This window comes from Xenopus laevis, chromosome 4S (assembly GCF_017654675.1).
Source record: "Xenopus laevis strain J_2021 chromosome 4S, Xenopus_laevis_v10.1, whole genome shotgun sequence".
In the NCBI taxonomy this organism is placed as follows: domain Eukaryota; kingdom Metazoa; phylum Chordata; class Amphibia; order Anura; family Pipidae; genus Xenopus; species Xenopus laevis.
In genome coordinates, this window is record NC_054378.1 from 94,281,340 (window position 1) to 94,295,119 (window position 13,780).

The following is a 13,780-nucleotide window of genomic DNA, read 5'->3' on the forward strand; positions in this document are numbered from 1 at the left end:
AATTGCAGTTTTAGCCTATGGGGGACCTCCTAGAACCTATTTGGAGTCAATTGGTGGACTTTGAAAAATTAAAAGTTTTTTTTTGGGAAAAAATTGGTTCAAATTCGATCGAATGCGCTATTACTTTGATTCAAATTCGGCCATATACAGACCTATTCTATCGAAAACTGACCTATTTGACCCAAAAAACTTCGACTTAATTTTTTCAATTCGAACCTTAATAAATATGCCCCTTAAAATGAGGACTATATTTAATATATTTTATTCAATATAAGGAAACTGAATCACCTTCTGCTGGGCACATCCTCTAACTGACCTTGAGGTAAAGATGGGGAAAGTGTTCTGATGTTGCTGTGCTTAGAAATTAGTAGGCGGTTTCCCTACTATTTAAGCAGAGCAACTTCAGGAGATTTTCCTCTTATGGAAATTTCTAGGACTTTTGGAAGAACTAACCAGCAGATGATGCAGTTGTTTCAGTTTCATTATTTTAACTATAGAAATTGTTTAGATCTTGAAAACTAAGCAGTTCCGAAGAGCCACTGTGCACCATTTTATATTCATTAATGTTGAATCTTTACATTACCTTTAAAGCTAAATGAGTGAAATTTGTTCTAGATTTTGACTGGAAAGTGTTCTATTGGTTCTGGTAGAAGGGTGTCAGATCTTAGGACAAGTTGTTACATAATTTTTTTTTTTTTTCTCATTTAAATTTTGACTGTTCACCTAACTTTGGTGTCAGGTTTTTACATCAATCAGCCTGTAGTTTTCCAGTGATTAGCAAGAGATGGCTATTAGATACTAAAAAAGTGCAAACACTGTCCTGATGGAATTCATTAGACCAGTAATGGTTTATTTTAGCACATTTTGGGGAAAAAATTACTGGCAACTGTGGTGACAACAAAGCTAAATTAGCCCAGGCAATATGGCAGGCTTATAAGTAACAAAACACACCAATGTTAAAAGGTTAAAAAAGTAAGAAGACCCAAAGAAAGGACCCAAGCAATAACATTGCTTTGGGATCTCCAGGAAATGGGAAACTATTTTCACTATATATTTTTGCCTGCTATCTCCCCCAGCTTAGCTACACATACCTACAGTATTTCAGGTTTAAAATTGTACAGGTAAAGGTTGGGAGTGGTCAACTTCTTTTAGTGGCAAAATTGTAAATTTGCTTTTCACCAATCAAAGCCTTGCCATACATTTGCCTCAAAGTGTGCATTTTACAGTACCATATTACGGTCCTTATGGGTAAAATTTAGAATTTAAGATAGGTTAACGTTAGAGATTCTAAAAATATTTAAATTGTAATTGGACCCTCTATTGTTTTCTACTTTGGCTGTTCATGGGGTTCTGCCCAAGTGCAAATCTGTCCAGGGTTAACATGTTAAATGTTCCCTAAAAATGTTCTGCCCATTTGCAAAACATGCATCAAAGGGTGGGTTCAGCACCTGAGTTTAGAAACTACTGCAGAGGTTTCATCACAAAGGGTTAGGTTAAATATTGGGATGGCCAGTATAATCTTAATAAGATTGGCAAAGGCCAAAATATCACGCTGTTCAAACTGAAGCTTGCAGTCTACATACACTTTCAGGAAGTCAGCTGTGGGTATAGCAAAGCAGTCAGTGGTGTACGGCAAGTCAAAACATGAGACCAATAAAGCTGCGACTTCCTAAATAAAAAAAAAACGAATGTAGTGTTCAATCATGTTTAAAGTTACCACTCTACTGAAGAAAGATTTTTTTCTCCTTTCATGAAGGAAAAACAGGCAAGCAATGCTAGCATTGAACAAAGAAAAAGAAACTCAGACCTGATTGCAGCACTGTCTGATTTTATTATGTTAAGCAACAGCAAGGAAGCCCTGGTTTATCTGCTAACTTGATTCAGTGGAGGCAACAAGGCTGCCGCATAAAGGCACTTTGAGACTAGACAAAAGGAGAATGAAATTCTCACACATTTTATATAAACGTAATACATCTGTTCCTCTTTGGTTGCAGTGGTCTGAATCTGTTCTCCATGTAAGCATCTAACGTTCATCTGGAAAGCTACTCCAGGCAGTGATACAAAAATGTATAAAAAAATATTATAGCATTTTATTCCAGAAAACAAACAGCTTGACCATTAGCAGTAAGGTGTGTGCAGAATACCAGCTCATACAAGTGGTGCATTACAGCTAGATCTCCATAATAATAGATTTATTTACCCTCAGACATAGGTAAACGGATACTTGCAATGGCCGATTAACATTTTGGTCCTTATGAGCCCATAATGGACAATGGTTTCTGTTACAGAGTTACCCTGAGCCAAGGGAAGGATCAGTGGCCAAATTCTGAAGAAACCACAGAGTAGTTTAATCTAACCTGTCGGCAGAAGAGGCAGCAATAAAAATAGACAAAACTCAAAATTATGTATTAAGAGGAACTGATCCACAGTCATCAGTGAGCGCTCATGTTTCATTTTGCTTGAGGATCTAGAAACGCATGCAAGAATTTTTAAACTGTTGTGACTGCACCAAATCAGCTCTGGCTGCCACGATAGAAAGTGCACAAAATATTAAGATTCATGGCAACCATAAATAGCCCACATTCTAGTTAAGATTGCATCTCAGCATGTGATGGCTTTGGTGCTTTACAAGAGGAAGACCATAATATAGAGGCAATAAAACAATTTTCTCCCCTTGTTAAGTCTGGAAGATCAAAAGTTCTGCAGTTCAACAGGATCACTCTAAGACAAATGGGCAAGTGGTATGGTTGATGCATCTTAGTCAACAGATTTACTATCTCCAGCATCTGCTTTGCCATCTAGGTCTTCATCAGAGGCTTCATCAACACCCTTCCTTCCAACTCGTCTTGTCACAAAAGCAACGTCACCACCGCGCCTAAAAGGACAGATAACATGTATTTATTAGTTCCTCTTATAAGAAAGACAACAGTAAAATGAACAATTAGGACATACATGCATACACATATGGCATATTCTGGTGTTCAATTATGCTGCAACTACAGTACCAGTCAATACTATTCATACCAAGCCTTTTTAAGAGCACTGCAAACTATACTATGAGAATTAAGGATGACTAAATGATTAGTGCTTATATTTCCACAACACATTGGGATTTACCGAAGCTTGGTCTTTAAGGTGTTTACTTCACGGTTCATGGCCTCTGCAGTTTCTGTGGCATCTTCAAGCTCCCTCTGCAGTTTACGGCGCATAGCATTAGCACGCTGGGCCTCTTCCTCTGCCTCCTCAACCTGCCTCTTGAGCTGCTTCATCCTTACATTGTTCTTTTCAGCCTGTTAAAGAGTTTCAAAGGGGATTAAGAAAAACAAAAAAGTAGTGTGCAAGTCCTTAGCTAGCATATATAGTTAGAACTAGAAAATGGCAACTACCTGATCTTTGTACTGTTCAGAATTACGCCTCTCGTCTTCCACCTGAATCATTACATCTTTTAGTTTTTTCTCTGTACGCCGCACTTGTTTACTAGCATTCTGACGCTCTCTGCAGGAAAACATGACATATGAGCAAAGAAACCAAGAATGTAGTGACATTTTTGTGCAAAAAGAATGATGTGAAGTTCAGAAATAATTTATCAAGGGCATCTGTAACATTAGTGAATTTCTATAGATTTAAAAAAAAAGATTACACTTAATACTTAAAAGCAAGGCTTCCATATGAATACAAAGCATTTTGTAATTCATACATACTTTGTTTCTGAATCAAGCTGTTCCTCAAGCTGAGCGATCTTTGCTTCAAGAGCAGTAATGTTTGCTTTGAATTTGGACTTAATTGTCCCTTCCATCTCTTGAAGTTTGGTCTTCAGTTCTTTGTTCTGACGATCCATTTGCTGGCGGGCATTTTCATTCTTCTGAGCATTGCTACGCTCTGCATTCAAGTCAGCATTCATCTGGTCAATCTAAGAAATAAATTATACTTGAGCATGAAAGCATTGATTGGCTGCAGAAGAAAATCAGACAATGCTCTACCAAAAATACCTGGAGAGTAGCTTTCTTGAGTCTGTCATTCACCAGTTCGGTGTTTCCTTGCTCTTCTTCTAGCTCCTCCTCCAGCTGGGAAATGCGAGATTCCAGACGGCGCTTCTCTTCAAGAGCCAAAGCCCTTAATTAGAAAAAATAGACAAAAGCCTCAAAATAAAGCAAAAGGCCATTCAAATAATGAAGTCAAATTAAAATATATTATAGCAAAGGATATTCTAAAGATTATATAACCATCTCAATTCATACAAATATTTAACTATGAAAGTAAGCATTTTATGGGTGCAAAAAAAAAAAAAAAAAAAAAAGTTGACAGCTTACCCTTTACCACTGCTATTGGCAATCTCATCTGCCAGTTCATCCCTTTCTTGCTGGGCTTGTCGTTTACCACGTTCAGAAGCAGCAAGTTCCTAAGATGTGAGAGGAAAACATAAGATTCTATTATTTCCAAACCATAAATTGCAAAAAAAATGAGTGATAATATTCACTCTTGCACAATGAAACCATCATAGCTTAGAAGAAATGTCAGGAGCCCAAGTTATACGCTGCAGTCAAATTACTTGTCATGGGGCATATTTAAGACATGCATTAGATAATGCATTTAGTGATAGCTCAGAAGACTGAACTAGTTGCAATATTGGAGAATTCATAGAACTTATAACATTGTCACGGTTATCCATTTTAGCTTCAAAGTGTCCCTTTGGTATAAGGTTTGTTACTTGCCTCCTGCAAGTGGATCATTTCAGCCTCCATGCTCTTTAGTTTCTTTTCAGACTCCTTGGACTGGCTCAAGATTTCATCCCTTGATGCTCGAGTTTCCTCCATCTCCCTCTGGTAATCCTTTATCTGAGCCTGCAGAATACAATTTAGACCAGATTATATTTTTGTATGTGTGTGTGTGTGTGTGTGTGTGTGAAAATGAATCACTCTGTTGAGGGTTAAACTAGGGATCAACGGACAGAAAGGCTGAGATGAAACAGCGAATACAGATTTGACTTAAATACAAATCTTCACATTTTAGGTATGTAATGTTGCATCAGTCAATTTTAATTCTATTTGAATTATATTTACCTGCAGTTTGCGCAGCTGCTTGATTGCTTCTTCACGGTTCTTGTTTGCAGAGTCAATTTGCCCTTCTAAGTCCTTTAAGTCCATCTCTAGCTTCTTTCGAGCGGCCACAGCCAGGGAACGCTGTTTCCGCTCATCTTCAAGCTCTGTTTCCATTTCCTTTACCTATAAAGATAAAAGTACATAATTAGTGATGGGCGAATTTATTCGCCAGGCGGGAATTCGCGGCGAATTTGCACGATTCGCCACCAGCGAATAAATTAGCAAAACGCCCGCGAAAATTCGCGACAATTTTTTTTTCCGAAAAGACGTAGTTTCGCGAATTTTTCAGCAAATCGAAACGTCGCAAATTCGTCCATCACTATACATAATTACTTTGACACTGAATATATGCAAACTCAAAAGTAATCTAGCAAATTCATCTCATCGTATCAGTACATGAAAAAAAAGTATTTCAAGCCTCACCTGTCTAAACAGCTGCTTCTTCTTATCCTCACTCTGTTCATCTCGTCCCTGGAGGTCACGCTCAAATTGTGCTTTCATGGCTTGTAAGTTTACTTCCAGTCGAAGCTTGGCATCCTCTGTTGCTTGTAGTTCATCCTCAAGCTCCTCCAGCTGGGTCTTCATCTCCTCTACCTGCTGTTCCAGAGCTCGCTTGGACTTCTCTAGCTCATGCACCTAAAGCAAAGATGATGCAAAAAATATATATTTTTTTTTTTTTTACACTGTAAAACATACATAGAATTAACTTCATGAATATACATGTATCATTTCCAAACACAAAAGTACAAATACCTCACTCTGAAAATGCAATGGCCTAACAGAAAACAGGTACTTGTATTGCACAAAGGCCCTGGGTATTAAAGTAAGGTATTTATAGGTATTAAGCAAAAGAAATTCAGGAAGATGGCAGCCAAGAAACTGGTGACCAGTGTTCAAAACTGGCCCACAGAAAGGGCAGTCTTCAGAAAACAACAAGGGAATCATCATGAAGTATAATGAAGTAAAAATGATAATTTAGAATCTTACACTCTTGCCAACGTCATCCTTTGAGCTGACCAAGTCTTCCATCTCTGTGCGTAGCTGCTTGTTGAGTCTCTCCAATTCAGCCTTTGCTTCCAGAGCTTCCTCCAGAGAGCGGGCAAGGGCCAGTGCTTTTGTCTCCTTTTCACGAGCCTCTGCCTCAGACCTGTCACGCTCATCAGCATATTTAACAGAAATTGCCTTTTCTTCTCCCAATAGCTGATGAAATGAGAACCCAAGTCAGTATAATGATAATGGATAATCTCTGCACTTTTGCCCACTTTCACCTACAAAGTATTAATACTTTCTACTAGTTCATTTATACAGTACTATTAACCAGAATCAGTATATGTCTACCCAAACAATCTTTACAAGTGTTTCTGGTTTAGTTACTGTAAGAAGTGCTATACAGCGGAGATTCGCATTCAGGGGACTGCCACTGTACTTCTGGGTGCCACCATTGCAGTCAGCACAAGAACACAGAACTTTGACTTTGCTGAATGAACAGCAAAATCATTTTATCCAATACAGCAAAACCCAGTAGGCTCCAATGTCTGCACACAGTAATTGTGCACATGATTACACAAGACTGCAGATGCAGCACTAGGTTAAAAAATTGTTGCAGTATATCTGTAGAAATAAGTCAAATTAACTGGACTTGGATGTTTTTTGTTCAAGAAGAAAAACACAGCAACTGGCTTTCTCAATTCAGAAATTTGAGAATTTTTCAATTCTGAATTGAGAAAGCCAGCTGGATGACTGGTGAAACATCTTCAAGAAAAAAAAAAAACACAGCAAGTGACTTGTTTCTACAGCTATACCATGACCTGGATGAATGAGAATCTTCACAAACTGTTGCAGAATATTAATTTATAACCTATAGATGTCTGTGACCATGGCTGCTCTGGAACCAGCCCATTGCTAGTCAACCCATTTTTGGCATTCCTTTAGAAGGAATGATAACTGAGCATTTTAGAATTACATATAATGTATTCTCTGTTGTGAGCAAAGTATTTTAGAAAGGGTTGACAGTATGATTTCAGCACTACAATGCCCAGTATTCATCAAGGCTGAATTACCTGATCGAATTTCTTTTGCTTCTTTTCAAGGTTGGAAACAATTTGTCTCTGGTGATCTAGATCAACAGCAATATCATCCAGCTCTTGCTGCAGGCGAGTCTTGGTCTTCTCCAGTTTATCATAGGCTGCTGCTTTCTCCTCAAAGTGCTGATTTGCAGCTTCCAGGTCCTTTTGTAGCTTTTTCTTTAGTTCCTCTACAGTTTCCAGCAAACCAACATTCTCATCCATTTTTTTCTTCGTATCCGCCATCTGGCAAAGATTCAAATGCACAGAACACTTAGAAATCTTGTCACTCCAGCCTTTATAGACTACATTTTTGGCAAACTATATTGAAAACATTTTATTTTACACAGCCTATTTACCCAGTTTTTATACTGAACCTTTAAGCAACTGGGGGTTAGGTTGACCAAGGTTCAAGATTTGGCCGAATCCCCCAAAAAGTGGATTAGGTTCCCTTTTGTTTGTAAATTAAAGTGCTACTGAAAACTAGTCTCTCAATTCCCTTAGCTACTTTACCATTCTAACAGAGGTTGAATTTCTCTATAGGGGACAAACAAACGTTTGGTGCGCTAGAAAATGATCCGGTCCAGTCTTGGTCTTCCTATTTATCCTGCAGATTATCCACCCACTTAAGACTGTAAACTCTACAGGACAGGGATCTCCTTCCTACTGTGTCTTACCCCATGACACTTAGGAGCATATTTATCAAGGGTCGAAATAGTAAATTTGAATTTGAGTGTCAAAATTCACACATTTGAGTTTTAATCCCCCCTATTCAAATGTAAATTTGAATCGGAGATTTACCACACCTCGACCATGGAAACCTTCCGAATTGGAATATTCGCCACTTAGAACGTGCAGAGTTCATGAACAAGTCAATGGCAGAGGTAGGTTGAGCCGTTTCGAGATGTTAATTGCCTTTTTTTGGAAGAAAAACTCGTTTTGTACGAATCAAATGCGATTCGAATTTTCTGGTCGGAACCATTCGATCGAATATTAGACATTCAAATTTTTTTTAAATAACCTCCTAGTCGAGTATATTCGAATTTAACAAAATTCACATGAGTTTGAAATTCAACCTTTGATAAATGGGCCTCTTAATCTGTGTATACTTATTTATTATGGTTGTTCTCCCTGTGTGTAAGTCTGTTCTCTGTAAAATTGCACAGCATTGTGTATTCTTGTAATGCTATATAAAAAGTTATACAGATTAAAATGGCAGACTTTTTCTCCGAAACATTTGTTTTTGCCATGTCTTTGCCACCGCATACTGTCTAAAGATTTCCAATGTCACTACTTAAATCACTGTTATTTGACCGGAAGGTTAACTTGCTTACAAAAGTTTAGAAAAAAAAAAAAAAAAAAAAAACTTGTGAAAATTTGTAAAACCTCTAGATTTGCAGATTAGAACAGAAAGTTAGTATTCACATATAGCTAGCTCTTAAATGTGAGTGTTATTCACAAACCTGTGACTGCAGTGTGGAAATCTGTTTAGATAAATTTTTCTTAGCTTCTTCCTCCTCCTCAAGCTGTTCCAAGAGGCCATTCTTCTCATCTTCCACCTGCTTCAGTTTTGTACTGAATGACAGTTTTTGCCTTGTTTCTTCTTGCAAGAGTTCCTGCAAAAATGTATATAGTGTGTTCAGCTAAGCTGCTTAAACAGTATATAAACCAAACCAGACAAAAACTTCCATACTGAGACACATACTTTTTCCTTAGGACGCATCACCTGTTTCTACACATGTTTCTGTATTTTTTGGGTAAAATACACTTTGTGGGAACAATATTGCATGCATAGACCATTCCTTGTACTCATTTTTGTATTTAGACATAAGTGGTAACTGCTATGCTTTCATCAAGTGATTAATGTCATTGAAGTGTATGGGTTTTTGTTGCTGCATCCTCTGCAGAGGCAACAACATGGCAGAATTAAAAAGCAAGCTTTATGTAGTATGAAGCATAACCTTTAATAGAAAGGTAAAAAGTTAACCCCTCACTGTACTGCAATAAAACATTTAAATTTACTATGCATGTATTTTCTACAGATGATTAAAGCGCATCTGGTCTCTAATCCAAGAAATTATGATAAAACTATTATACTGTAGTACTAAATGAAGTGCTAAGTCCATCAACTCACTGGCTACCCGTCATCCTGCAAATGTACACATTATCTTGAATTTTTGAACATTGCAACACGTACAATAAAAGCAAACATATACCATACCTGAGTATCCTGAAGCTGAGACTCAATTGTAGAAAAATCTTTTCCGAGTTTGATGGACTTGCTGTCAGCTTGTGAAAGAAGACTGTTTACATTTTCCAGTTCCACCTGAAATGATAAAGCACAGTCTTTAAGGAATGTTGCACAATGTTTCATTATAGGGGTACAATATATTTACATTTTCTAACCTGTAATCTGTTGGCCTTCTCGAAGAGCTCAGACCGTACTCTGTCTCCTTCTGTGACTTTCACTTGCAGCTCTTGAAGCTGAACTTCTACTTTCTTTCTTTTGTGTTCAGAGTCTCCTTTAAACTGCATAAGATTCTTCACTTCATTGGCCAACTCATTCCGCTCACCCTCAAGTGCCTGTTTTGCCTTCTCCAAATTGCCTTTCAACTAAAACATAAGTAGAGGTTTGTCAAAAAAATTGCACTGCATCATAAAATGTATCACCGCACTCCGCAAAGCTAAACAAAATTTTTAGGTTACAGTTCCGGTCTACTGATGCATATACACTAAAGCAATTCTCGACATGCACTGAAGTCTATAGAGTAGGCTGGTGCACTAATTGCAGTGGTTCCAAACCAGTAGCTTGCGAGCAACATATTGCTCAACAACCCCTTGGATGTTGCTCCCAGTGGAACAAGGTGTTTATTTTTGAATTCCAGGCTTGGAAGCAAGGTTTGGTTGCATAAAAACCAAGTGTACTGCCAAACAGTCTCCCATAGGCTACCAGTCCATATAGGGGCTAACAAAGAGCCAATAACAGCCCTTATTTGACATCCCAATGGACTTTTTCATGCTTGTGTTGCTCTTCAACTCTTTTTTACATTTAAATGTGGCTTACGAGTAAAAAAGGTTGGGGACCCCCTGAATTATATCAACAGACTTTGGTTACAATGTCTCAATTGATTTAACAAAAACATTTTTCCTCAAGAGCTCACTATAACATTTCCTGGCAACAGCTAGCTTATTGAAACACTTAAAATAAGCATGGAACAAGTTTCAGCAGCTAAATAATGGGCAGAAAATATCCTTATGGGCCAAGTCTTAAGAAATTGGGGAAACAATCTAATACAATTTGATTATGCCCATGTAGAGCATTTGAAATTTGCCTTATTCAGTTTCACGATTAGCAATGTTTTCAGAGGCTACACTAATTAGACAATTAGTGTTTTCAATAGGTTGCAGGCTTTTAGGAGTTTCATACCCTTTTGGTCTGCTCAAGCTGCTCAGAAAGCTCTTCTACAGCCTGTGAGTGTTTCTGCCTTATTTCTTGTATCTGAGCTTCATGTGTTCGTGCTTCATCTTCCAAGGTCTTTTTGAGATGGGTCACTTCCTGTTCTCGCTTTGTTCTGGAAAACAGAAGTCACTATGAAATGTTACTTAAACTGCAGAATGTAATAATACAAATTGTGCACAAATATTTTTAGAATTGCAAATTACCGCAGTTCCTGCTGTGTGGCTGTGGAATCCAAAGTATCCTCTAGCTCTGTCTTCAGAGCCTCTAGTTCTTCACCCAAGTCCCGTTTTTGTTTCTCTGCCTTATTGCGTGCGGCTCTTTCAGACTCCAAGTCTTCCTGAAGTTCACCAATCTGTGATTCCAACTCTCTGATCTTTTTTAAGGCCATATTCTTCTGAGTAGACTCCTCCTCAACTCTAGAAATTAAAATTATACACACAGGTTATGTCTGAAACAATGTGTTAGAGAAAGGAGTGTCAGTGAAAAACAGACAACCTACCTTGCTAATGCTGCTTGCAGTTCTTCCTCCTTTTTGGCGAGTTGCATTTTGAGTTCGGCTATCTGTGCCTGTAGCTCTGCTATCTGATCATGTAAATCTGTTGAGTCTCCCTCCAACTTTCGTCTTGTTTTCTCAAGTTCTTGGCGTTGCTTCTCCTCACGTCTTAGTCGCTCTACAATTAATCAAAGCATCAAAGAGATTTCAGAGCTGGTGCATAAAATTTTGTATTCACAAGATATTTTCAATTTAATACTATACTGCAAAGTAAATGTGCATCCACTTTTTAAAACATTAAAAAAAATATATACCTTCCAAGTCGGAGATCATAGTTTCATGCTTATTTTTAAGTTTTGCAAGGCTCTTTGATTTTTCCTCTTCTTCAGCAAGATTTGTGGTAAACTCTGCAATACGGTCTTCGTAGAGTTTTTTCTCCTGCAAAAAAAGAGATCCAGTTCATCTCTCAATATGTAGAGATTGTTTCTTAAACCAATTTATAGTTGTAAACCCCAATTAAACTTAAAAATGGATATTGTCTTTAGTATAGCTTTTACTTGGTGGCATTTTTTGCAGATATTTGGGCAGGGTCTCTTTACCCATTGTATTGGTTATTTTTGTATGTATTCTGTATGTTCAATATATACCTCCAGTTATTGTACAGTGCTGTAAATAATGTTGCAGCTTTATTAACACATGCTAATAAAAAAATACTCTTACCTTGATAAGCTTGCTGGTCTGATCTTCCAGTACAAGAACATCCTCTTCCAACTTTTTCATCTTTGCCTCAACAGTAACTTTTTCTAACTGAAGCTTCTGTCTAGCAGCTTCTTCTTCTTCCAATTGCTCTTCCAGTTCCTTTAGAAATCACATGTATATTAATTACCATAATGGGAAAAAGTTTCCAATGCACCAGCTGCTTAATTAAGTGCTCCTAAAGTTAAGCATACATTTATGGGCATATTTATCAAAATCCAAAATTTGAGTATTTTAATAAAAAAAAGTCCGACCAAACTAGAATCCAAGATTGGACCTCATTTATTATTGAAAAAAAGCATGATTTAATTGGATAGGAGAAAAAGATGGAAGAATCGAGTGAATATCCAAATCATAAGAGTTTTTCCACAAATCACTATTTTTCTGGCTTTTTCCAGAAAAGCCAGATTTTGTAAAAAATTTTGGCCAAAAAGTCCAAAAGTCTGATTTTCGGGCTAATTACAGCACAAACCACAGAAACGTCAAAATAGAATAGGGACCTTTCCCATTAACTTATATAGAACCTCGATAGGTCTGATATACCAGATTTTTGGATTCAGACTTTTTCCATCCTCTGGATATAGTAAATCTTGAAAAATTCTAGTTTTTTTCCCCCACTAAAAAATTGTATTTTATGGTAAAAAAATTAAATAAAAAAATGTTGGTAAAAATAATCGAAACAAAACATCAGCAAAAATTCTCCCAAAATTAAGATTTTAACAGTATATTAGAGGTGGCATTTTGTGGATTATAGAAATGGTATAATAAAAAAAATAAATGTCAAAGTATAAACTAATAATAAAGAATGCAAGGTGCAAACAAGACAGATTCTTAATGGCAAAGAACAACTGGCCACAAGTAACAATTTCGTTTGGGATCATTTTAAAAACAGACTTCTGCAGCTAGGTTAAATAGAAATTCTGCAAAAAGACCAAGTATTATTGAGATCCGTTTTAATAAGAAAACGATATAGATCACATACTGCAATGTTTTGGTGCATTTTCTTTTTCTCAGTTTGCAGGATCTGGCACCTTTCCTCTTCTTCTTCAACCCGGGACTCAAGATCATGCAGGATCTCCTCTAACTCTTGTTTCTTGGTAGCTAGGCGGGCTCGCATTTCCTCTGCCTCTGCACAGAGTTCTATTTCAGCCTGCAACTGCTCCTGCAGCTGCATTTTCTCTTGTTGAAGCTGAAAGCATACAGCTCTTGGTTAATTAGGAATACAAAATATAGGATTTGAAAATAAAAAAAAAAACAAAACAAAAAAAAAAACCCATTAGGATTCCTATAACCACAACATATTTTCAGTATAAATGTAGAAATGCTTGCCACTTTTCCCACAGTGTTGCTCCCTAAATTTCTTTCCACTACTGCAGAAACTCCATCTACCAAGCAGCCTACAAACTTTAGTAGTGTAATATATTAAATAATTTATAATCATATTTTACTGCAGTAATTTACCTTTGGCAGGGCACACAGGAGACTCCAAACTATTTAAAAATCTAAAAACAGTCTGAAGCATTTTGTGCTTACACATTTCCTCAAAATATGCCTCAATTGACTATACAAATACAATAAAACTGGTTTAATGCATTATTTATGCCATTCTCAAGTCCTAAATATATTGACTCTTAAGACTTCGCACTGGTGAATCTTGAAGAGCACTGATAAAATTAACGGATTACATCAGTGATCATAAATCCAAACTTTCTCACCGTCATTTGTATATTCTCCATTTCTGACATTTTCTGTTCAGAAGAAACATGAAGCTCTTTGACTTTCTGTAGTTCAACTTCTTTAGCTAGCAACTCTTCATCAAATCGGTTTGCTTGTAAAAGTGGCTTAACCTAATCACAAAAGAATATTTCACATGCTTACATTTTGCAGTAGAAAAAACAAACTTAAAAGG

At 37.0% G+C, this 13,780-nt stretch overlaps 1 protein-coding gene across 1 annotated transcript in view; it reads right to left on the reverse strand.

Annotated features, from left to right (window-relative positions):
* Positions 1-1,811: 1,811 nt before the first annotated feature.
* myh9.S (myosin, heavy chain 9, non-muscle S homeolog) overlaps positions 1,812-13,780 on the reverse strand; it is a 54,425-nt gene continuing 42,456 nt past the window's right edge. The window contains exons 21-41 of the mRNA XM_018261135.2: positions 13,587-13,718; positions 12,854-13,060; positions 11,836-11,973; positions 11,430-11,553; positions 11,122-11,293; positions 10,826-11,038; positions 10,590-10,734; positions 9,569-9,775; positions 9,384-9,488; positions 8,626-8,778; positions 7,160-7,408; positions 6,087-6,299; positions 5,523-5,735; positions 5,061-5,222; positions 4,713-4,841; positions 4,311-4,399; positions 3,990-4,113; positions 3,702-3,910; positions 3,387-3,495; positions 3,118-3,290; positions 1,812-2,875 (exon numbers count right to left, since the gene is read on the reverse strand). Coding sequence (XP_018116624.1) covers positions 2,758-2,875; positions 3,118-3,290; positions 3,387-3,495; positions 3,702-3,910; positions 3,990-4,113; positions 4,311-4,399; positions 4,713-4,841; positions 5,061-5,222; positions 5,523-5,735; positions 6,087-6,299; positions 7,160-7,408; positions 8,626-8,778; positions 9,384-9,488; positions 9,569-9,775; positions 10,590-10,734; positions 10,826-11,038; positions 11,122-11,293; positions 11,430-11,553; positions 11,836-11,973; positions 12,854-13,060; positions 13,587-13,718 — 3,384 coding nt within the window. The 3' untranslated portion in view covers positions 1,812-2,757. The remainder of the gene's footprint in view (positions 2,876-3,117; positions 3,291-3,386; positions 3,496-3,701; positions 3,911-3,989; positions 4,114-4,310; positions 4,400-4,712; positions 4,842-5,060; positions 5,223-5,522; positions 5,736-6,086; positions 6,300-7,159; positions 7,409-8,625; positions 8,779-9,383; positions 9,489-9,568; positions 9,776-10,589; positions 10,735-10,825; positions 11,039-11,121; positions 11,294-11,429; positions 11,554-11,835; positions 11,974-12,853; positions 13,061-13,586; positions 13,719-13,780) is intronic.